This window comes from Phallusia mammillata, chromosome 8 (genome assembly GCF_965637545.1).
Source record: "Phallusia mammillata chromosome 8, kaPhaMamm4.hap1.1, whole genome shotgun sequence".
Lineage (NCBI taxonomy): Eukaryota > Metazoa > Chordata > Ascidiacea > Phlebobranchia > Ascidiidae > Phallusia > Phallusia mammillata.
In genome coordinates this window covers 3640381-3666214 of record NC_137259.1, presented here as the reverse complement: position 1 = coordinate 3666214, position 25834 = coordinate 3640381, and the positions used below count along the sequence as shown (strand labels likewise).

The following is a 25834-nucleotide window of genomic DNA, read 5'->3' as shown; positions in this document are numbered from 1 at the left end:
AATTTCCCAAAAACTTTTTCGGAACAGATTCAACAAACTGGAATTCTCAGTCATGAAGTATATTTTACAAATATTATGGGTACAGGATCCTATTTACAATCCAATATCCGCTTGATGGATTACTTTGGGCTGACAATAGCCTCAAGAGCTTCTACTCTGGCTTGGAGAGCAGAAACCTGAAAAAACGAAGAGGTTTGAAAGGAATTAAGTCTTATGAAGATTTGTGAGGTCAAACAGACGATTGGATGCTAGGTATGGTTTTGATGGTGTTTTGGAAAGAGTACGTGAAAAGACAGTTGTTTTTAGGATTGTTATGAAGAAAAATGCCAAAAAATGTTCAACTGTAAAACGTCGAGCTGGCCAGCAGCAAAGTCTATCTAAATTCTAAAACGCAAGTTGTCTAACCCATTGTTACGCGATAAAGCCTTATGGAGCCATTTTGTGTCCAAATTAATACAGCGGGGATAGGAAAAATCACATAAATTGTCCGATTTTCACAAACTAGAGAGCTTTAACGAAACATGATAGGCCAAACTAAATGAAACTTTTGTTTTCTTGCATTTGAGCGTGATAATGCACGCTGAACGCAAGTATTTAAAGTTTACAAGAAATAAGCGGGCTTGCATTTTTACGCTCAAATGTTATAGAACCCAAAAGTTTCAATCAGTTTGGCCGATCTAATTTTTGTTAATGCTCTTTAGTTTGTAAAAAAACAGACAATTTTTTTTTTCACACCCGCTGTGTTAATTTGAGCACAAAGTGGCTCCATAAGGCTTTATCGCGCAACAATCGGTTGGACAATTTGTGTTTCGCATAGACATCGACCAGTACATATGATAAACTTGCATACAAAGTTACTATCTAGCCAGGCTAGTTTTCATGTTTTTAACTGTGATGTCGTCTTTATATTCTTAAAGTCGCAGTTTTTGAATTTCTATCTATGATTGTTTTATTTTTTGACAAATACATACTGATGCACTCAAACGGTGATTGCTTTGCCTGAGATGATCGACAGCAGTTGCAAGTTGGATGGTGTTAGCAACATCAGCTGCTAACTGTTGAAATTCAACACACGAAGGGCAATCTGATAACACAAATGTCACGTCTGTTGCAATTGATGACGTAAACGTGCAAGTTTAATAAAATCGAGATCTTAGTTTTGACTTGAGGGTTTCCCCTGCAGCAAGAAACGAGCTCGCCGAGACGGAACTTTGGTTTTGCTGCCTAAAGTTTTTGGTACTTTTCCGTGGGCGGAATAAATACTTCAACTTGTTTAGCTGATGCAGATTTAAACAGCAAAGCAAATAGTATAAAATTACAACTCATAATACACAAAATCAAAGTCATACTGTATACCCTACCTACAAACCAAAGATTGTGACTTGCCATTAAACGCCAACATATACATTGCAACTAATCAGATTAAATGTATCATAACAATTTTAAAATCAAACATACAATCAAATACTTGAAACTTGTAAATGAACAAAAGCAACAATAGTTTGCTTCAATACAGAGCACTACACAACCCTCCAAAGTTAGCAAACATTTGACAAGTGATAACTTACTTTCACATCTGTGGCTGTCTGTGCCAAGCCTAAATGTTGGCCCACAGCTACATTCATATGAGCCATCTAAGTTGGTACAGGTCTGATTGCAACCACCATTATTACTTGCACATTCATCGATGTCACTACAACTAAACTGACCATCAAAAACATAGCCATAATTGCATCCGCAACTGCAATAAAAAGCGGAAACACAATGTAATATATACGATGTTTCAAAATTCGGTATCCACTTCATATATTTCAACATTAGGTACGGTTTGAAGGTCATGGGCATATTTTTTGTGTTGCTAAGTTGCAGAGGTAAAAACGTGAAAAGTGGTTGTTTTTAGACGTTGGTCTAAACCAGGGGTTCTTAAACTGGGGGGCGCGCCCCCCTAGGGGGGCGTGAAGGGTTCGCAAGGGGGGCGCAGCACATTATGGCAGCACAGTTTTCACTTGCAAACAATTGTAAATGAATGCATTGGAATTATGTTGGCGCTGATTCGAACTTATTGTTTGGATGTCCATGCAGTTGTTCTAGTGCCGTCTTCTCAAACTTAGCCCATGAGGCGATTTTTATATTGGCGCCAAGATATGGTCGTTTTAAAAACCCATTTAAATCTGTTAAATTGAATAGTTAGTCTCATCTTACAAGGAATGCTTGTATATTACGTCACAAGTAACACAATAAGGCCATTGTTTGTGCACAATTAACACTTTTTGTTTTGTCTGTGACGTAATAAACTGGCTTTGGATCAACCCTGGGCGTAGCAATCCTGTGAAAGTCGGCAATATTATTTTTACATGTCGTAACAGTTAACTTTCGTAAGGAGTAGATTAATTTTTGACAGTAACAAAGTTATCAATTCATTTTGGCAAACCTAAAAAATGGCATCGCGCCCGTAGTTTGGTGACCCCTGTACTATATAGTCGGCTGCACATTCTTTATTTTCTCGCAATTTCGCATTAGAGATTGCCTTGACTTTGAGTGAATCAACAATTCCTGGGCAGCATATGCGCAGTTTACAAGAATACTGGCAACGTGGTCTGTGCGCGCGCAAAAAAACTTGTTTTTCGCAACTTATCAGTGTTGAAGTGGCTTTTTCTAACGATTGGAACTAACTCGACAGTAGCTTAAGGCGGACTTATGATGTATGTTGTTTTCAAAAAACAAGCATCATCAGTGCTAATATTTTTAGGGGGGCATGAGATTAAATAAATAGTGTCAAGTGGGGCACGACCGAAAAAGTTTAAGCACCCCTGGTCTAAACTGTACTTCATACTGCTTTTAACAAAACTGCTTTTGGCATTTGTTGAATAAGAACCCACGGTGTACAGTATCATATTATATGTTTTGTTCACTAACAAACAGACAAAGCAAGCCTTGCGCAATACAACTTCAAAAGGGAGAATTTCTTATTTCAAATAAAGCTGCCGTAGTAATACTATAGGTACGGGAATTTTGACTTATTGTTGGCGGACAATTGTGATTTGCTTCAATGAATGGAAAAGCACCACATCGAAGTTTAGTCAAGCACGAAGGCTTGTCGACCAAGGTAGCATTACAGGATCACTATCTTTGCAGTAGGGTTTTTTACTGAACTTCGTGAAAGTTAATCTCCGAAACAGTAACGGTAACTGTTGCCGACCAGTTTTCGGGGTGTTTCAAAACCACAATGACTTGCATACCCAAAAAATGCATCAAGCATAGCGATAAAGTGCTTTTTATAGATCCAATAAGCCAGAACTGTAATTCAGTTGAATCGGGGCTTAAACCGAAAAGTTCAAGTCCAATGCCTCGTCTAAGTACGGATTTTTATAATGCCCAAATATTAGTTTTACCAACACAAACTTGTTACGCAGAGGTGGCTGAATGCAAAGTCAGACCCGAATAAAGTAGTTGAACTAAGCACTCTATATTTTGATGTTTTTGCAACCCCATAAACTACAAATTCGAATTGGTTGTGCGAATATTGTGCCCTCAAGTTTGTTTCGCCCATAAACTAAACCGTTTAGCTGTTAACAATTACATCAAACCTGTATTACCTGAACGATCCATTGGTGTTAGTGCAAGCATGATCACAACTCCCATTGTTGGTGAGGCATTCATTAATATCTGCAAAAAGTTGTTTGTGAATTTATTTAAAAAATAACCTCCTTGACAAAGGGTAAGCAAACAATTGACCATTGAGGAGTTTGAAATTGGAGTAAAAACAGAAGGGTACGCGGAACCAAATGCGTGCTTTCCCCAACATTGTGTCCGTGTCAACATTTTAAACTGGACAATGTATGTTTTGCCTGTTTGCTGAACTGCGTAGTCGCGAAATTTTACTATCGCTTCGTGTTTTTTTCGTGTTGTAAGCGGGCCTATACGCAAACGTACAAGCCCGAACCCGGTTATAACCGATTTTATTTGTTGAATAATCCACGAAAGTGGGCGAGATTAATACGCAAATGAGCCACGTGCAATGTCTGGACTAAAATAGACAGTTTTATTTAACATTTAACCTGAAACCGAACAAGTCACCGGCTAAATTTGTAGGTGGTTTATTTTAAATGTATATTTTTAGCAATTGCTATCTAATACAGATTCCACTGGTGTCTTAACTTGCTCAAGAAGACGTTTCAGTTGCGCACAAAATACTTATCTCACTCAACCGAAACTTTTGTCTGAAGTCAACGCGACATTTATTTGTTTGTTATTTCAACATTTAGTCCAAACAAATCTATGTGGTATAAGTACATTATATAAGGGTACAAAGTAAGTTAATGGTCAAACCCCAAAGCATACACAGCTTAACAAACACACCTACTTTCGGACTTAGGATAAACCGCTGGTTTATAACAAACAGAAGGTCATGGAAAACCCTTGTAAAATTTGTTTGCACATGCTAGGTCACTTGTACATACACCCACGCATTGCGTCATATACTAGCAACCAAAGGTTTACGCAAGTCCCAACCCAGTTTATAACTTGTTAAAGCTACCACAGCCTACTTAATGTAGGATATCCATAGTAACTGGTCCCAAATAATGAGAAAATGCGAGCCTTTGACGTTATTTATACAAATTATCGAACAAGTAAAATTTTAATTTTTTTTAACTTCCGGTCGAACCGTTACCTTATAGGATTCAAATATCACTCTTATCGGATCCGAATCTTGAAAACTTGTATTCCTTTGTATATGAACCGATTTGCCTAATTATATCGAATATCGGTCTTATCGGACCCTAATCGTGGAAAACGTTTATACTATTTCATGTTCACTGTGAAAGTTGAATGCATGCATGGACTTGAACCGTTTTTTCTAATAGAATTCGAATATTGCTCTCATCGAATCCGAATCGTAACAAAATCATTACCTTCATTTTTTCTCTAAACGTTTAATACATGTACATATTTAAACCAGATTGCCCTATTAGGATTCAAATATGCCCCTTATCGAATCGGAATCGTTAATAATTTCGCATTTTTAAAATACATGCATGGACTTGCACCGGTTTGCCATATTTGGATTTCAATATTAAACTCTTGTAGTTCCACTGTTTAAAACTATGATTTCACCTTCGCATGTTTTCTTGTCGACACCAAGCGTGTAACCAGTGGGACAGTGACACCAGAATGAGCCACGTGCATTAATACAACCATCAGAACATCCGGCACTTCCGTCTCCACATTCGTCAATATCTAAAAAAATAATATAAGTGTAAGCATAAGTTTATCACTATGTCATTGATTTGACAAGTGTTGAAGATGCCCAAAATATGGTGCCCAAATAATGACTAATAACGAAATAAAATTTGATTAGAAAGTGCTGTATTTTTATTGCAACGAACATGTATATTTTTGTCTTTATTCCGGGATAGGGTCGCTATGTACTGTAAAACCTTCAGATTTCACACAAAATACACAATCGTAAAACTTAAGTGAATTCCCGCACCTTAATATGGTCATAAAATCGTTTTATTTTTGCGACAAATGGTTGTATTAAACCACTGGTTATCTAACTGTGGGGCATGGTATGGTAGTTGGCCATGTAGCAATATACGTGTACTATAAAGCTTTTTGAATATATTTCATAAAATAAAATGTTGCCCAACAAGTTGTAAATATTTGTTAAACTTCTGCATCATTTGATGAGTAACAAACTAATTTTGAATGACCACGGACCAAGACTATTTGGGTACCAAACTAAGCAATTGGCTGTTGTTTTAGTTTTTCAAGTGCTTACCTGTACATGTAAAGTTGTCAGCATTGAGAGTAAAACCCGGACGACATTTGCACGAGTAGAAACCGATATTATTTACACATATATGTTCACAATGACTGATGTTGGCGCGGCATTCGTCCACATCTAAAACAATAACAAAAATTTTAATCACAATGAACAAATGTAAATGTTTGTGGAATTAAAACTGATTGAAAAAAGATCTCTACAACAAGTAAAGATGCGAAATCACCTATCAGCCTTATTTGTATTTAACAGAAAGTCTATTAACCAGCGACGTTAGGAAATTTAAGGGTAAAAATCTTTCAACGTGAATAAATTCAAAGAAGAGATTCAACCAGTTCTCATAATCATTTAAGGCATTTTTTTCGATCAGTCCGACAATTGCGCACTCTACATGCTAATCTTGTGTGTGGTTGCAAATTCTAAAGACCTTTGTCACATTGGCTTGAAGTATCTTGAAAGTAGTGCAGAAAGAATCTGAGTTTACATGGTAACTTGTCAAAGTTTTTTAACCCACCTGAACAGTTGTAACCATCAGCCAAAAGATAATGTCCTTCGTCACAAAAACACTGGAAACTTCCCACCATATTCACACACACATGGTGGCAAGGATTTTGACTGCATTCGTTGATATCTGAAGCAATACAAAATATTGGCAAGTTTTTGTGTATTTACACTAATTTGTGGTAGAAGCTTCATTTTATTTGATGTTTTGGATATATTTCGCAACGTATTGGCAGTTTTGAAATTCAGATGATTTCAAATGACTGTTGTTTTCTAAGAGCTGTACGTGAGGCATAGGAAAATCGAATTCTAAACTGGATGACAAAGGGAATAATTTTCCGACTACCATCTGCCATATTGCGTCGTGTGTGTCAACCATTGCGTCATGTGTGTAGCCAGACACCACATAAACACACAAAACGCCCCCCTCTTTGCTAGTGGGTGAGATTTATTGCACACACCCACAAAACGCCCCCTTGTCAAAGTGTAACGCACCTGTTCGTTAAGGAGGTTTCAAATCAATAAACCAAAGTCGCATTTACTTAAATTTAGCTTTTTGAAACTTTGCCCTAGGAAACATTTACACACGTGTACAATAAAGATTTTTAATGATTAATTTCAAGTGATTCGGTTGTGTTGTAAATTTATTGCTTTTTGGCAGGTATATTTTATTTATTAATGCGGCAATATCGTGGGTAGACTTAAACAAATACCAGTAAAATGTGCAGAATAAGGCCAAACACACCTACAATTTAAACCCTTTTTGAAACGCATGCCCTGCCAGTCCGTTGGTAAGTTTCGTATTGTTATGCTGTTGACAAAGATTGCGCCACACTGACCCAATTGTACGTGCAACAATAAAACGACTGCAAACGAAAACTCGTGAGCTGCTTTTGTTGCCATATAACCCTTTTATTTCTAAATATGGTTTCAAGCGTTTACATATGGAGCAAACATGTTTCATTAAGCATTTGTTTTATTACCTTTACCTCTAACTTAAAAGGTTTAAACTGAATGTTGAAATTTGTAGCTCTGCAGTAACCAAATCACTGAGTGGTTAGTGCAACGGCAATATGCTCAAAGGTTGTAGGTTCTAATCCCATCGAGGACACATGTATTGATTTAAGCATAAAACTCAAAGCGTAATGAGGTACCGACTAAAACGCAAACAAAAAGACTGTCAATCAAATCGCTGCATTAATATTTGCGTATCAATTATATAATTCAATTCTTGCTTTTATGTTCTAGTTTCTGATGAAAGCCTCCAAACCATACACGTTTTTGTAACAAACAAAAAATCGTTAATTAACAAAATTTTATTTTTCCATCTTTAGACTAGTTTAAATCCAAACATTCTATATCAAATTGTTGCATTAAGTACTAACAGTGTCCTGAAAACACAAATCAGAGAATATATTCTGCTCGAAATAATCTTTGTTGTCAATATTTAGGCTTAAAACTTATATTTTCTATCTTTAGTATAATTTAAATCCAAACATTTAATGTCAAATTGCTGCATTAAGTACTAACAGTATCTAATCAAAAATATACTATTTGAAACTAAAATGTCGAGTGTACGTATTTCGTTTTATTTAACATACCAATGCATTCATTTTCATTGACTTTAGTGTAACCTCTTTCACACTGACAGTCATATGAACCCGGGACATTGTCGCATATTTGTGGACAGCCGTGTTGGTCAGTTGCGCATTCGTCAATGTCCTCGCAAATTGTGACGTTGACTGACCGGAAGCCAGCTGGACAATCGCATACGAAGCTTCCGTTACTATTAGTGCATTCAGAATCCTACACAAAGAACAGGATACAGAAAATACATTTTCAGATAAATAACTATAGTCTTAATTGTTGATCTATAACTCGGTTTTGTGTTTAAAGTAAGGGACCACGTGTTCTACATAAAGCAAATGTAATATTGTGGAATAGTGGCTACGGAAAATATATGGAACAACCCTAAAGATTCGTTTTGTGTCCATTGGCGGCATCTAGAGTCCAGTTTGTAGCCTATTAAACATTTGTCTTACTTCCTACATGTAACACTTAATGGATTATGCTACAACTGGACGAAATACGAAAAAAATGTCCATCAAGCAAAACTTAAATAAATTAACTGAAAATTATAAAAATGCAAAAAAAAACGGATCACTGATTTTCTGTGATTTCGAATGCGGAGACAATCAAGCAAAAGTCTCAATAAAGAAATGCAAATGATAGAAGGATAGTAACATAATTGGGAGAAACAGAAGAAAGTAACAAACTTACTACACTAGGGTCACACGGGTAGCTGATGCACTCGTCGATATCAGTACAATTTCCATCTACAGTCTCGTAACCAACAAAGCACCTGATAATAATAAAAGCAGTGTGGTATTTCTTACTTAAATCAAATCCAAATAGTTGCAATAAAGCGATTTCGGGTCGAATTTTTTATCATAAAGGCGAGTCATTTTTGAAATGATCAAAACTATTACCAGAAAATCGTTGATGTAATTTATTGTTGAAAAATATTTCCTTTAACATTTATCTTATGTGCAGACAACGCCTGAATACATTATGCTCAAAGTGGGTCCGCCGTATAGCTGCCTGTTTTATTACAAGTCCGTTTGAGTTATTGTTTGTTTTAGTTTTTAGGGAGCGGGCGACTTCAATGTAATTTAAAATATCATGTCCACTAGGTTGCAGTAATTTCGCTTAAGTTCTGTGCTCAAGTAAATGCAAGTGGCCGGCACTGGATTAGAACCCGCAACCTTGTGAACACAAATTCGCTACACTCGATGATCTTGACTTCCACAGTGGGACGAAGGGGAAAACCTATTTATCTGCTGACTAAGTAACACTTCATAATAAATCTTACTGGCAGTTAAAAGTGCCGGGGACATTGTTACACTGTTGCTGACATCCTCCATTGTCAGTAGCACATTCGTCAATGTCCTAAAAACAACATGTGCTTGTGGTTAGCAGTTGGTAATCAACAATACAATGTTGGGTGATACTGACGAAATCCATGCTCCCAAGTTTACGGTTATATTTTATATATAAGACATGTTAAAGTCATTTCGGTGACCAATATTTGTACGAACAAAAAAAGTAAGTTCTTCAAGAGTAATTTATTTATTTAACCACAGAAAAGAGCAAAAACCTAACACACAAATTTTAACCTTTAGGTATTTACAAAATCATGCAATGAAATTCAGGTTTATTTTGTTTTTAAGACATCTTAAAGTCCCTGGTGGTTAGTATACGTTGTCCCTGGTGGTACTAAAGTAGTTTTTTTTTAAGCTTAGTAGGAAAAAAATTGCCTGATCTGACACAATTTTAAGCTTTAAGCATTTACAATTGGTGGCAAGACTCTTAGATTTTTTGTTGTTGAAAATGATACAATGAAGAAATGGGCAAAAACTTTTGAGATGTTTTACCTGGCAACTTATTCCACTCTCCAACAATTTATAACCTCCAACGCATGCGCATTCGAACGACCCTGGAAGATTTTCGCAATAATGATCACAAGGTCCACGGCCGTTGTTCGGAATACATTCGTCTGTAAGAAAAAATATTTTAAATTCTTACGAAACAAAAAAAACGATTCAAAATAAAATAGTTATATCACCACGCAAATACTGTTTTCTGCATGTCAATATATGAAAAATGCAAACTTGTCTTGGAAAATGTAAGTAATTTTTTTCCATTAACTTTTGGAAATACTAATTATTGTTTATCGCTGAAAATAGAGCGATATACCAATAAAAACAAAAAACACACAACTGCATAATGCTTAAAAACAAATACAAGCTGTTACTGTTCAATTTCTACTAAACTGCATATACACGCAAGTTCGTAGAAATTAAAATTGGGAAAGTAATATCTCATAATGGAGTATTTTTCATGATATTTTTTGCTAATTTTAACTGAGGTAAAAATATTTTGCACTTACTGTTGTCTCGGCATTCTGAAGACCCGTTGCTCGGTGGTTCGTATCCAACTTGGCACGAACAAGTAAAGTAACCTGGACGATTGATGCAAACCTGAAAGCAACAAATACCAACGTGAACATTTGTATCCAAAGTAGCATAAGGCAAAACAGTTAAAAGTTTTTTAGCTCCTTTTTCTGATACCTGCTTTATTTATTTATTACTCTTTTTTTCTGAAAATACTTTTTTTCCTGCTTTTGACATGACAAAGGACAACTTTCCTACTATTGTTTAATCGTCTTAAAATAGATAAATAGGTAAAAAAATGTTTATGCTCCAAACAGTGTTAATTCTTCAACTGCAAATGTTTTGCCCGAAACAAGTCATTTTTGTGATTGCATAGAACAGAAACTACTATATTTAAGCAAATCACACCCGGAGGTATTTTTAAAAACCCCGTTTTACAATGTCACTAAACTATCCATGTAAAATCATTTAAAGATGATTTCTGATATGCTTTTTCAACATATTTTTTAGGTTGGAGTAAAGAAACGTAAAACACATTTCGAAAGACAAAACTTGTAGTTAAAACTCTGGAAACAAAAAACATACAAACCTGTTGACAACCTCCGTTATCATCGCCATCACATTCGTCAATATCAACACATCCCGTATTGTCATCGTTTGAGTTGTAGCCATTTTCACAAATGCACACATAAGTTCCAATGTGGTTGATACATTGTGCGCATGTGGAGGGAGCTATACCTGCAACAAGACAACAAAAATACATAAGATCAATCTCATTATAAGATATCTGAAGATATTAAGGGCAATGGCTGTTATTTTTAATGTATGAGAAAAAGGATTCTGGTCTCACCCGATTCTAATTTAAAATTTTAACAGTACTCACAATGGTTTGCGAAGTTTGCAACCAGTTCGTTCTGTAGAATGGACTTTACTTATACAAAATATATCTTAAGTAGGTTTTAATACCTGTTGCTATACCGCTTAAACTGGTAATCTTTTTTAATCCATGTTTTTTAAATTGGTTTTAATTGCTAATGTTTGCAAATAATTCTACAGCTTTGAAGCGATTATAGGAACAGCAAAATGAAATTACAAATTTTGCTTCAGGCATTCGACAAACAATTTTATATGCTTTACTGTTTTGCTGTTGTACTTTTCCAAAAAAAAGGAAAAATAAAAAGGCCTGTGCCTGATGTCATTATATCAATAAAAACTATTCTGAACTGCTTTTGTATTATCGAAATAACATGTCATAATATTTACCGTTGCTGCATTCGTCAATGTCTTCACAGTATGTATTGTTGTCAGGAATCGGCTGAAATCCATCGAAACATCCACAACCCCAACTTCCCTCCTGGTTCACACACCGATGTTCACACACATGACCATGTTCTGCACACTCGTCAACATCTGCAAAATCGTTCTTCGTATTGTATTACGTTTAGAATTAAACTGCTCAAGGGGCGTATTTTTAATGCAGTTGATACAAAGTTAGGCAGGGCTTTTCGGCTCAATTTCAGGCTTTTGTTAGCATAAAACTTTACTTGGACATATTTATTACACATCGCACAGTTTTAGACTCATGTTAGTCTTTATGTTTCATAGAATCGATTCTGTCCGTTTTTGAGTTTGTACTGTTGGGTTCGGGCCTCAATTTCGCAGCCTTTGCTTTAAAAGAAGTCCAGCCATTGAGTTAGGCAAACAAGTTTTAGTGTACACATGCTGTTCCAAGTAGTGGACCGTGAAACTTTATTTTGTGTCCATTGTTTTGCCAAAATAGCTTACATGTCAATAGTGAAAAGCGTTTACTTCGTTTGCAAGAACCCCATCAACTTTAGGTTTCTAACCGGACCTTACGTAAATCTGGGTGAATGATTAACAGAAAAATGTTTTCGCAGACGTTCTCACTGTTTAGTCCAGGGGTTTCCGAACTTTGTTGGTCTGTGGCCCAAATGTCTATTTAATAGCGATTCGTGGCTCACCACGTGCTGTAAATTTGGGCACAAACAAAAATCACTCAAAAATAGGCAAAATTTTCTAGCAACTAATTTTTATTGAGATGCATGCTCCTGAAATTTGGCTACATGATTCGGAATTCTTTGCAAATATTATGTTTTCAAAACAAAGCGCATAATATATACAGTATAACAAAACAGTAGAATCTGTTCAAATGTATTTGTAGCCTAGTACTGGGCCATGGCCCACAGTTTGGGAACCACTGGTTTAGTCTGATATTCCTGCTTCAAAGCATGCCCAAAGTGTAGTCTCACAAAAATTGTTGTCAATTAACTTCTTTTGTGAGTTGTGACACAATATGCTTGCCGGGATTACTAACATTTGCACCCTTTTTTCATACTTGTAGCAGATACTTTTGCTCTGTATGGCATTTAGCAGATGACTTTTAAACTCGACAAAAGACTTTTGATAACTGCACAGTTTAAAACGTTTTTGTGGTATCATGTGGTCCTTGGTTTTTTGTTACATATACGGCGCAAGGCTACCGATCAAAGTGCATCAATATTCTCAAAATATGAGTTAACTTACCACGACAGGTACGTCCATTGGGACTCAGCTCATATCCTTCATTGCACAGACAATAGTACGATCCGCCTTGGTTGACGCAGATTTGTTCGCAGTGGTGTCGATATTTTGTGATGGTTGTATTGCACTCGTCAATATCTAAAAAAACAAAACGTTTGAGGTCATCGCAACTAGCAAAGCCAAGCTTGTACTATGTTCCATGACGTCATAAAGGACGTGACAATCAACTGTTCTAACAATGTTTTTTTGTGTGCTGCACGGCGTTTTGAGCAGGCTGGCCTTTTGAATTGGTAGGAGTCTAAACTGTAAAGGCGTGATTTTGAGATCTCCCCAGCCCTGTCGTTGTGAACTGTCGAGAACCTATAGGCACGATTTCCTATTTTGTCTTCGCATGTGGCACACAGTAAGTTAAATGTTGTTGTATTTACTAAACCTAAATAAACAATCAATGACTGTAAATGCTGAAAAATTGGCTTAAAAATGAATAGCTGCCTGACAAAGAAAACAATATCATTGAACTAATATACAGTATGGTTAGTAGTCATTTAATTATTAAAAAGTTTGTACATAACTATTTCCTAATGCTTAATGACGAATATAACGGCCAAAATAGAAGGAAATGCGACATGTTTTATTATTCAAAAGTATTATATCTTTTTGATAAGTGTTGTTGTGATCAGTAAACCTAACATTTTATGAGCTTACCAGAGCAGTTGTGTGCATCTGATGATAGAATATAACCAGCATTGCATGCACAGTGGTACTGCGTATGGCCGAACGGTTGGCAAATGTGTTCGCATCCACCGTTGTTGATTTTACAGGTCATGTCTAAAATGGAACAAAATTGCATTTGAATAGTTTTGGCCGTTGTGATTTGAACATTTTGGTACAATATATATAATGCACAGTTAAGTTTAAATCCAAGTTACAACTGAAAAAAAAAGGAAAATGAAACAAATGATCTACTTAATGTCTCACACAGGGTTAAATGTTTACAAACATAACCAATAATACCGTTTCCTATTTATTTTTTACAATTGACAATGCTGATAAATTGCGCCTAGCAATGGCGTTTTAAGAGTGAACTAATTAAGATGCTGGGAAGCTAAACAAGCAGCCATACAGCTAACCAGATATTTTATGACAATGTTTAAAGTCAGTGGTTCTCGACCTTTTTGCCCTTGCGGACCCTTTTCGACACTGTGATCTGACTGCGGACCCCTTGAAGGTGAATGTGCTTTTTTGTACTTTTTTATTAACAAGCAACCTATACATGGTGCATTAAATGCCGACCACGTTCGGTCTAGGACCAAAATTTCAATCACTTTGGTTTGGGTTGGGACATCGTGTATCAACAAGAAAGACACTTTGCATTGTGATGCCACTGACAATTTACGTCTGTTGCATCACAATGGGGTTATAATGTCACAATGCATTTTGTTTTCGCCTATGAAGAACGTTTTCTAACAAGTTTCATGCCATTTTAACATGTTGAAGGGATTTTTTTTAATCACGATTCGTCAATCTCGTTTTTCCCCGAAGTTGTCGCGCCCCCCCTGAAAACGCTGTGCGGACCCCCGGTTGAGAATCACTGGTTTAAACCATTAGCCTATTTACATAGGATAACTTCAGCAACATGCCAAATAACGTTAGAAAAAGTACGCGCAAAAGTCAATACAATTTCCCACCTGTGCATGAAATACCGTCAGGTGATAAAAGATAACCTGGAGTCGAACAGCTGCAGTTGAAATAACCGGGAGCGTTTATGCAAACTTCAGAGCAAGGAGAGCTCTGGCACTCATCAATATCTGTAAATGTGATTTGGACCAATTTATGAATAAATTAAGATCTAAAATCAAGTAACCGTGTAAGTTTAGTTTGGTTTCTTATTGCAGGAAATAACATGGGCTATTGTTTTTGCAACCAGTAGATTGTATCCTGACTGATTTACTAGTCGATTTAACACAGAAATCCTTGTTTTTTTCAGTTTATTTACCATAGAAATAAAATCAAAAAGCTTCCAACCGATATATGCCCATTTGTTGTGCATTTTGCTTAATGTCACTTATATTTAAAGCTTCAAAACGTAAATACAAAACGGCTAGCTTCTTAGAATTGTATTGAAAAACCATTTGGTGGTAGTAACAAAATCATTTAACTTACCCTCGCATAAAACCCCATGTTGGTTTAGTTGGAAGCCAGGATCACACGAACATACAACAACACCAGGAGAAGCAACGTTGCAGTGGTGACTACATCCGCCATTATTCACACTGCAGTCCGCTGTTAACAATCACACCATTACATATATTACTGACTGGCTGCATTTGAGCTAACTTTATTGTTAGTCTGGTTGTTTGCTTAGTAAAAGAAAGTTCTAGCGGCCGAACTTATTAACAAACAAGATAAAAAAAAATTAATTACAATTTGGTTTTACTGATATAAGCCCTGGCCATTTTTCAGGTAAAAAAATCATTTTTAGTATAAATGTTCAAGATATTGATGTACGGATTTTATTAAGATTGACTTGAAATGGTAAGTTGGCTCTTTAATGTTATGCCACAAAAGTAAATTCAAGAATAAGCCAATCTAGCATATCTTACTTGAAACGCGGTAATCTATCAAAAATCCCGATCTGGACACGGAACGATCCGAAATGAAATTCACGACCATGTTTGTTGAGTTCACCAGTTTTTTGAAGGTTGTTTTTCTTCCACAAAACCGTCCAAGTGACACATTACTTGGTTTTGAGACAAGTTGAACGTAATCGAAGTTGCATTGATCAGAGAACTCAACCCTAAAAATTCGTGATTTGGTTAATGTAAAACGTTTATGTTTAGCTATTTTTGTGGTTGTCAAAAACAGAACTTATAAAGCACAATTTGTGACGTCTTTAAACCATAAACTAATCAGAACTATCCACATTATATGTGTTTTTTCACACATAAAAATGAACTGTTAAATGTCTTTTCAGCATTTTGTTCTCCTATTTAACACAAAAAATGTTACAACCGTGTTTTTGACATCACATGTAATCTACATCTTCTAGAAAGCAGAAAGGGTAAAATTAAGTCAATCAGTAGGCTAAACGTTTATGAAATTCGTACAAATGTCAGAAACGAAAAGCCTACTCGAAGTTTTGAAAGGCCAACAGAATTTGGTTTCCGCTTGGAGGGGCTATAGAGTAAGTACATCGACTGGAATCGGGGTAGTTTGAAGGATAGCCAGGAGACTTGATTTGGTTGCTTTGTTCAGTGTATTCAAAGTTGCAGCCTATAAGTAAAATAAGTTAGAATTGATAAACTTAGGCTAGTACAGACATAACAGTTTCACAGCAAGTAAATGCAATTAATGCCAAAATATACATCGATTCTAACTGTTTATGTGAAAAAACACCGGCCCAAATGTACGCTGCTTAACTTTCCGACATTTTAAACCTATTTAACTACTGTTTTTATGGAGAAAAGATTTAGTCTCTTTAAACCACTGTATAACTCTTTGGTTTTAAACATTCCCATACAAAACCTACTTCCTTATTCAAATAGAAAAACACGGTTGAATCTTTTTAGCACACCTGAAGTAAATTTGAATTTAAAGCCGTCGCCGTGAATAGATGCATCAGCTCGAAACAAAAGAGTAAGGTGTTTTCCGGTACTGGTAAAAGAAGAAGGAAGACTCGAACCACAAAGTTTGGCAAGAAGATCCGAATTTGCTGTTGGTCCGTCGTACACAGCTAAGTAGTCAAACCTGAAGAAGTTTGACAAAAAATAGTTCAAGTTGAACTGTTTTGGTGTTGGTCTTAAACCCTTTCCAAATATTGTTGTTTTTTATTGAATTCAAAACTTTGTAATAAATTTTTGAATACAATTTTAATTGTTACTTGAGTTATTTCAAAATACACAAAACACAAATCTTTGTTACAAACATCTGTTCAAAAGGAATGGAAGAGTCCAAATAGACGTAAAAAGCTACATACTTTGTCATTCAAACGTTTCGGTAAATACTCACTATCACAAATCTTTGTTTCGTTTCAAATTAAACTTTTTTCTTTGCGTGTAGCCTATCCTATTTACCTTTTTAAAGAATATCTTTTTGAAAATATACTCACGCGCAAGAACGATGTTCCTCCATGTGAAATGACTCAAAAGTTATTGTTATGTGGTTTGATGCGCTTCTGCTGTACAGATAATATGTGCATTGTTTGTTGCCTGGGTACTGGTCAGGATAGTTCGGTGAGGTGATTGGATTGTTGATCCCAGATTTCACTAGAACTCTTTGATCGCAATCTGCCATTATATTTGATAATAATTTTTGTATAATGTGAAGCTAGCTTACATTTAACGCTTGTTACTGTTTTACTTTCAATGTGTTATTCAGCCTTAGTAGAAGTTTGGAAATTTTACGATAACATTGGAAAAATTTGTGCCTATTTAGCCTGGAATCTTAAATTGGAAGCACTTTTTTATTTACTGTGGTTTTCTTGCGTTTCAATATACCCTACAGGTATTAAGACATTTAAACTATTCTCTGCAATACAACTAAAAAACGATTAAACAGAACGAACAGGCCGAAAACTTTGTTAACCGTTGTATGTAGGAATAAATTTTAGAAACGGTTGAGATTACAATATATTTTTTTTCCTTGCTTTCAAAATGGTAATCAGTAGACCTTAATCCTTTCAGTTTAACTTCGCCTATTTCGTAGCACGATTACCAAGCTAAATTACCTTGGGCATTAGCTTGAGATAATGCAACCACTATCCAAAAGAAGACGATTTGCCTCATCCTGATAACAATTTTGCCTGACTTCACCTTACAAAATTAAAATGCCTTTACTTTCCTACAAATCCAAATGAAAACTGTTTATTACTGCGCACATTGATTGAATGGAAATAACTTCTGACTCGCAATTTCTCGTGCGTAAGCAAAAAAAGGAATTGCTGGGCGATTGGTTGTACAGCAGGAAACAATACTTGGTGTTTCGTGAAACTGCGTATGTGCAATGTTACGTGGTGACGATTGATGGAAAGGAAACAGGTTCTCGTGGGTGAACCCCGGATCACTATTACCCAATTTTGTTTTTCCTTTTATGATTCAAAGTTCTGCAGTGAGTAAATTGTTGGTACGATCTGTACCACTACCTAACCCTCACTGTTGGTGCCGAATTAGTTTCGTATGTTAAACTTTTTTATTTACACGTTTTGTGTCCTTCAAAAGTAGCGGAATAGTGGTTAAGGGTCAGTTAGATACTTATACTGTTTGGCGGTTACACTATAGAATATAAACACCTATTTTGGGTTTGACTGGTTAACAGTCATCGAGTTTAGGCTTCACCGAAATGGAATTGATGTTTTCAGTGTCAAAAATATTTTACCGCACGGTGTCACTACGGAGTCACCGTTGTCGATTGCACGAGGTAACAAAAAAAAACGCCTATATTAGTAAACATTGCAATAAGGTATCTGTGGGTACGCCGTATTTTTTTATTTTTTTGAGGGAACATTGGTGTGGGTTTTTACAGAAAACAAATTTGTCACAACAATAGGCTACGTTGTTTGGTTACGAAGTGACGCCGGCTTAAAAGGCACGTGTGTTTATCAGGCATTTCATTTTTAAATTGCTTACTCACATCAGTTTCTATTTGGTAACATCGCACAATATTTTCCACTAGGGTTCCCTCCCGGGAATGTCTGGACGGGAAATTCCCGGGATTTCCGGGCAAAATTACGTTCCCGAACCTGGGGAAATTTGTTTTAATTCCCGAGAAACAGACAATCAAGAATCAAGCAAAAACGTGGTAATTTTGTAAAAAATAATAACGGTAATGTTCAAATTTTGGCTAGCTGTTACCGAAATACGGCGTTTTGTAACCCAGCCATACTGGAGAAAACGTATTTATTTTTCTGAATTTCCGAAACTTGTTTACGTTAAATTAGATTGCTAATATGGTTTTAATCAACAAAATTATGGCTAATTAGATGCCTCCAGCGAAATAAACCAATTTTAACGATCGCAATGACTTAATTTCTTACAAAAAAATCCCAGGAAATACAAAACATATTTCCCGAATCCCGGGGCATAGAGGAACCTATTTTTTACAGTTGTTTTCCTGGTTTCTGCGTTATTTATTGGCAAGAATGCATTTGAAGTATTTGTCTTCGAAAGATGAGTTTTCAATGGACGAACTTGGGTAAATGTTATATTTGTTACATTTGGAAGTTACACAAAAACATGTGATTAAGTTGAAATCTATGGTTGAACGCTTGTATTGTTTGTATACTACACATGTTTTCATGTTACAAAACTGACATAGCAAATAAAGTAGATTTATGTATTGTGTGCTACAGTTTAAACACATTTTTCGCCATTACAAACTTTAAGAAGATTGGGCAACAATAGTACCACTATGTGGTAATAAACATTTGTTAGTAAATACTGTTTAAGGTTCTTGTTAAATAACGTTTTTTGATTTTTTTTCAGACATTTGTTACTTTCTTTGAGGGTAATTTAACACATGCATCCAATTAAGTGTAAAATACTAATTACCTTTAGTACAATGTTTCTTGACAAAGGTTGAATAAATTCCAATTGTCTGCGAAACCGATAAAACTTACTCCCAAGAAATTAAACTTACCAATATTTTTTTGCTTTTATTTAAACAACTATTAGATCAGTACTTTTAATCTTTTTTCTCCCCTAAACTTTTGCTAGGATCCCATTTCCCTTGTAATTGATGTAACAATTAAGCAGCTGTTTAGGCTTGTTTACAGAAAACAATATTAGGCTAGAAAAACTGAAGTGGTTCATATGTTATTATACATACTATGAAAAGTATGAATTAATCGCACTTATATAACTTATTTAATAAACCCCAATGCATCCTAAACCCATGTGTCTGTTGTGATGCACCCTGGGTTTCACCATGCACCCGGGTTGACAACCATGTATTAGATAAGCAACTCAAAAACTAACACTACTTAAGTGTTGTTTATATATTGGTGTAAAAAAGGACAACTTTGACCAGTTTAAAAGAGATCAACCTACCCAAATATCTGAACATTGTTTGTATTGATTTAGTTCCCAAAAATGTTTGTTTTCAAAGAATCTGCAAAAGGAAATGTTTACAGATGAGGCTTTAGCAACCAAGGTAAAATACCTTTATATCGCATATTTGTATTACTTTTATTTATTTTTTTAGTTCGGACCTGAAATTTTAAAGAAAAGGACTGTTCTGTTATGTGAACAAATTTTCTGGTTAGCCATAACATATTTTTTTGTCCATTTACACGTACAGCACCCACTACAAGAAATTTTTAACAAATTCTTTCTAAAGATTTTTAAGTTTTGTCTAAAGTGTTGTCAGCAAATCATGTCCAACCCATAAAGTTATTTTCTTAGCCCCCAGCAGCTTAAAGTGAGGCTGAACTTTTGGAACACATTCAAAAAAATACATCTAAGTTTTGATGCTAATTAAACATACCTTTACATTTTTACCAAATGTATTTTTTGATAAACGCGGGCTGTACTCTTTGCCATAAAAATAGAATGCATATCTTTGAGAGTCTTCTTGAGAGATGGAGGACCAAATCACTAGTTTTGCAGTTTTCAGTGAGCTTAATTGCACTAAAGTATGTTTTAAAAACCATGAGAAACATCACTTGTTTATGAGTAAGTTGTTAGCTTGTATTTTTAAGGTCCTTAAACTGACAATTAAATACAAAATTAAGACACAGGAAAATTAAAACATTTGCTTTTCAGCAAGTCTGTCAATAATGTATTTTAAGATATGAAGTGTGTGAGTATTAAATTCTGAACTAACAGGTAGTTATGCTGTCCACAGATGTATTGGCCAACACTGAACGCAAAAAAATCTTTGAGAAGGTGGCTCAAGCTGCGAAGCAAGTGCTTTTAGGGGGCTGGTGATTTGGATGGAGGATATCACAGGTAGCATTGGTTGAAATTGAACTGTTCTTTTTAATACAAAGTGAGTAATAAACCCATATATAGGCATGTGACATTTTGTTTCACCAATTTAAGGTTTATCTTAATATCACCAATTTTCTGTTTGAAACAGGGTTAATCACATTTATACAACACATAATACAAGTATGGCCATCAAATGGCCGATGTCAAATTTCTGGGATATAAACAAATGTCCATCCTGATTTTATTGATGGATTATGATAACGGGCCATGTATGACTAATTCATAGTGTATGGATAAAACAAACATTGGGTGGTGATAAATTTCTTTCCAATCGCATTCCACTTGTGTTTACTTGCAGTGAAAGGATCCTTCTGTATTCACGCACTCATGTTGGCATCCTGCGTTATCTTGCCCGCATTCGTTAATATCCTGAAAAAAAAACGAAACAAAAGTAAAAATGAAACACAGATGATTGTGGTTATAAGTTTATGCTTATTGACCTGTTTCGTCAAAACGGTATTTTCCATTGAATGAAAGCAAATACAATTAAATATGCGTTTAACCGGAACTTTGGGCGACAACTTTCAGTAGCATAAAATAAATATGCGTTTAACCGAAATTTCAAAAAAATGCAAAAAATATTTAACATTGTTAGTGATTGGGTACCATCTACACATTTACAATTTTGTATTCGTGCACGATAATAAATTTACCTCACACTGCAGACCATCGTGAGACAAGGTGAATCCCCCGAGGCATGCGCACTCAAAAGATCCTGGAGAATTTTCGCAATCATGATCACAAGGTCCACGTCCGTCATTCGGTGCACATTCATCTTAATAAATGGTTGTTAACAAAACAGGGATGAGAATGGGCTCAAATTGATTCATGATACATATATCAGACGACGTTTTCTCTGTTGTGGTGGTTTCCAAGCAGGGACCGCGGCATCCTAAAGATTGTGTGTTTCAGAAATGCCACCAAGCACTTTGGAAATGTTTTGTCACTTTGTTAAGTCAATGCTTACCGACGTTTTTCTTTCGTCTATCTAGTAATTCTAGTTCATGGGTCGGCAAACCTTGCCAAAAATTTTAGGTTACATGTTACCAGAGTTGCCATCGACATGGGCCCCAAATTAAGAACAATCGAACAAAATTTTTATACGAAACGAAACAAACGAATTTGAACAAATATTTACATTTATACGAGCTATGTCATATGACATATCACATGCCATATTTTTTGGCCAAAAACAATCTGTTCATGCAACTCTTTGTTCGTAAAAATATTTCGTGCATCTCACGACAGCTCAGGTCTATACGTCGAATACGAGCAAAGTCAGTCACGTGGCAATGCAGTTGTTTAACTGTGAGAAATGGCCCACAGAGGTAATTCAGTGAGTGGCAAAGCTGCAATAACATATCGCACGTCAATAAAGCAATATGACGTCAGCACATACGATTTCTTACCAGCAACAAAGTCTATGGACACTAACGCATTGAAGCCCATGGAGCCATTTTGTGTCCTAAATGATACAGTGGGTATAGGAAAATAACACAGAAATTGTCTGATCGTGATTCGCCAAATTGAATCAAAATTTCTTGTTTTAACATTTCAACGTAATATTACAAGCTAAATTGTTTTTATGTAGTTTTTTTAAGTAAACTTTAAATAGTTGCATTCAGCGTGCATTATCACGCTCAAATATCAGAACCCAAAAGCTATATTCGATTTGGCCTATAACAAATTCGCGTTAAAGTCTACCAGTTTGTAAAACTCAGACAATTTATGTGTTTTTCCCTATACCTGCCGTATTAATTTGGACACAAATGGCGCCCATGAGGCTCTGTCGCGTAACAATGGGTTGGACTACTTGTCTTTGACATGTACTTTGACCAGCAATATGTACTTGCAGTCAACACGATTGCGCATTTAGAGGCGATCGGATGTCACAACTGTAATATTTACATTCAAAGTTAGATAAAATTCGAACACGTTAGATAAAAAACGTATGAATGAAAGCTTACCACGACAGCAATGCACAGGATCACACGACCGCCAATCGAATTTCAGTTAAATGCAATACAATATATTTTTGCAGTTCCCGCATGCGCAGGAGTGACGCAACAATTTAACGCTTGTTGCGCAATGAAACGTGTAACACGTGAACAACCAATAGGGCGCAGAGAAATTCTTACGGACGGTATGGTAACCCTGTATATTACCCTAGTACAGTTTGACATATTCAAAATTATAACATCGCTAGCTTTCAGTTTGTTATGACAAAACGCAGACTACAAACACAAATATATCTGCTTTTCAGGTAATACTCAAATCAGTTGTCATAAACCACTAATACGCACAGTAACGTCGGCACCCTAATTCATTATCAGCTGGACATAAAGTAAACTGGCACGCAGTTTCAAGGGTTGCCGGCCCTTGTTCTAGTTCCTTGAATTAACAACATGACGTTAGGTATTTTATCCACCTCTGAACACACCATTAACTTATGACGCTATGTAAATGTGCACTAGGGCACCGCAAATTTTTTAGGGGTTTCGAGAAAGGTTTAGAAACACTGCTTTCAATTATTGCCTATTAGACTTGCTGATTATGTTGTAGTCGGTCTGATTTTTCAGGTCGGTTTCGGACTTGAGTTTTAACAAATCGAGCTTATTTCGGACATGGAAACATTTTAATCTAATTTTGACCTTGTTCAGGCTTTGGGTTTCGGTCGAGCTACGGGTTTGTACCTTCCGGCCAAGGTCCTAGTTTCAGGCCCGCTTACAACTCGAACTGCAATTAATCAATCAACTTTGCAGTTCAACTGTCCGAAATATTTCGCACAACAAAACTTCACCCTTTTTGGGGTAAAACACCACGGATTGTAGGTTGGAACATAAAAGCGAAAGTTTTAAAGTGTAACTTAAACAACTTGACGTAACTTTGCCTCTTAACTTTACATTTAATACAGTATTAAAAAAGGGTTCAATAACAAACCGGGATACATTTTGTGCAACGATAATAAGAGACTTACTTATATCACTGCAATATTTCGATCCCGGACTTGTAGGAGCATAACCAGCTTGACAATCGCATCTGTAACTTCCAGGTGTGTTAAAGCAAACCTAGGAATAGTTTACATATGTAACATAACACAGCATCTATGAACATTTAGGGTTACCGTTTTTTTTTAAAAAAAAAGGTATTTAAATTCAACACAGAGTAGGCTATTACAAGTAAAATAATTTCATACATAACAAACTGGTCGCAAACTTTGTAAAACGCAATTTGGTATAAACTTTTAACTCGTTTGAGACCAGAATCTTTATTCTATGCAACAAATAATACTAGAAGTGGGCCCTTGTAGTTTGAGGTACGATACAATAGCCTTAACATATTGAACAAGACATGTAGGCTACTAGCCTATATTAATTAAATTTCTTCAGTTGGCCAAGTCCAATCTTTACACATACGAACTGATGAATTGACCTAATTAAACTGCAGTCAGTACACAAAGTTTCAGCCTATAAGCAGTGGCGTAGGCAGCCAAAATCTTTGGGAGGGGCCAAATAATTTGTTGTCTAATACAACTTTTTGCTAACGCTCGGCGTGCTTTTACCAAACACGTGACTCGCCCAACTGTGGTTCGACGGGACACCGAAACACTTTATTGATTTATTCCATGTCTGCATAAATAAAAAGGTGCCAACAGTCATTTTTGGTAATTTATATATTCCTTTGATAGACGAAACCACAATGATTAGGGACGAAACTACACTAAATTAAAGTATATCAATGTACAACTTTAAAAATTTGTGAGGGGCCATGGCCCCTTTGGCCCCTCTCTGGCTACGCCACTGCCTATAAGGTTTCTTGTTTACTTTTCATGCCTCCATGCTTGTCATATTATTTTGATTTGTACTTATTTGGGACAAAACCTGCTGGCAGCCTCCGTTGTTATCCACACACTCATCGATGTCACTACAATTGGTTTTTGGGTCGTTGGAAAAGAATCCTTGGTTGCAAACACATCTGAAAGAACCAACGGTGTCGATGCATTCATGGCAATTCTCTGGTGCAAGGCCTGAAGAACAAATTTCAGCCATTGACACAAAAGTTAACATTATGCTTCATACCTGTTTCTTGTTTTCTTGTTGGGTAAAATTTGTTAGGTGTGCGAAATTGGAGTGTTAAATAAGCTTATGGATTGGTTTAAGTCTGTCGTAAGAAGTATGTATTTTTTGTGGTTAGTGAATTGAATGTTGTACCTCTGTCGCATTCGTCAATGTTTACACATGCTCGATCTTTGAGAGGATCAACTTCCCATCCTTCATAACACGAACATTCCCATCCACCTGGGATGTTTCTACAATCCTGGTCGCAGTCATCCAAATGAGAAGGACATTCATCAACATCTGCAAGATCACAGACATTTTTTACACATAAATCCGATAGGGCGAAAAATATTCTGGCATTATAGCTGTTGGTGTCGGTGTAACGTCTTTCCGAGACTGATGCTTCAGGGCTAATCCCAACGATGGCTGTTGTCATCGTCACTACACGTTTATACAGGGTCTTTGGTAGTTACGTGTTGATCAAACTACTTTCAAGTCATGGTATTCCCACAAGGTAAATTGTCTCACGATTCATGAAAACGTTTAATGGGGTTCTTAATTCCGCTAACTCGGGATGAAAAAACAAGGGATTGTAATACAAAATCAAAAAAAGAAAAAGACGTGCAACGTTAAAAAACACCATTTAAACTCTAATACGCCGAACAGCTGATTGTTATTATATGATACTTACCAACACAATGCGTTTGACCAGAAGGAGAATGAAAGCCAACATGGCAGAGACATTGGTAAGAGCCAGGGAGATTGTGACACAACTGGGAACAGCCATGATTGTCAAACGCACATTCGTCAATATCTTGACAAGTGGTGACGTTTTCGACTGTGTAACAGTCGTTTTCATTCACATAAAAAGCTTCCTGCTGTGTTAGCGCAACTGGCGTTCTGTGAAATATTGCAGCAAAGCACCAGTTTTACCAACTAAGGCAGGGTATTATATTGTTGGCTGTAACACAAATTTCTACTGTGCGGTACTTGAGGTTATTTGAAGTTCAT

At 36.0% G+C, this 25834-nt stretch overlaps 2 protein-coding genes and 2 long non-coding RNA genes across 6 annotated transcripts; 1 reads left to right on the top strand and 3 right to left on the bottom strand.

The window, feature by feature from the left end:
• Positions 1–49: 49 nt before the first annotated feature.
• LOC145204945 (uncharacterized) lies at positions 50–17647 on the bottom strand. The gene is made up of 23 exons (XM_080077562.1): positions 17507–17647; positions 16889–17066; positions 16355–16527; positions 15912–16053; positions 15384–15577; positions 14944–15063; positions 14469–14588; positions 13486–13608; positions 12784–12918; positions 11503–11649; positions 10829–10977; positions 10236–10326; positions 9721–9842; positions 9159–9235; positions 8567–8648; positions 7888–8092; positions 6300–6416; positions 5783–5905; positions 5116–5238; positions 3597–3666; positions 1569–1741; positions 972–1084; positions 50–176 (listed from the first exon to the last, which is right to left on the bottom strand). The coding sequence occupies exons 1-23, from the start codon at positions 17562–17564 to the stop codon at positions 120–122; spliced, it is 2892 nt and encodes a 963-aa protein (XP_079933688.1). The 5' UTR covers positions 17565–17647; the 3' UTR covers positions 50–119.
• Positions 17648–18332: 685 nt separating this feature from the next.
• LOC145204946 (uncharacterized) lies at positions 18333–21568 on the top strand. 3 transcript variants are annotated; one of them, XR_013853559.1, is made up of 5 exons: positions 18333–18576; positions 18881–18969; positions 19857–19926; positions 20620–20763; positions 21431–21568. XR_013853559.1 is itself a non-coding variant. In XM_080077564.1 (5 exons), exons 1-4 carry the CDS (start codon positions 18466–18468, stop codon positions 20689–20691), a joined length of 342 nt encoding a protein of 113 aa, XP_079933690.1. In that variant the 5' UTR covers positions 18335–18465; the 3' UTR covers positions 20692–20723; positions 21431–21568. The 3 variants fall into 3 exon arrangements, 1 of the variants encoding a protein (XP_079933690.1); XR_013853560.1 differs by having other exon boundaries at positions 21064–21568; XM_080077564.1 differs by having other exon boundaries at positions 18335–18576; positions 20620–20723.
• On the bottom strand, positions 21072–23816 carry LOC145204948 (uncharacterized). Its single transcript, XR_013853562.1, has 3 exons — positions 23743–23816; positions 21419–21540; positions 21072–21134 (listed from the first exon to the last, which is right to left on the bottom strand). It is a non-coding gene; the product is annotated as an uncharacterized LOC145204948 (long non-coding RNA).
• A 656-nt stretch (positions 23817–24472) lies between these two features.
• LOC145204947 (uncharacterized) lies at positions 24473–25664 on the bottom strand. The gene is made up of 3 exons (XR_013853561.1): positions 25515–25664; positions 24977–25123; positions 24473–24792 (listed from the first exon to the last, which is right to left on the bottom strand). It is a non-coding gene; the product is annotated as an uncharacterized LOC145204947 (long non-coding RNA).
• Positions 25665–25834: the final 170 nt, after the last annotated feature.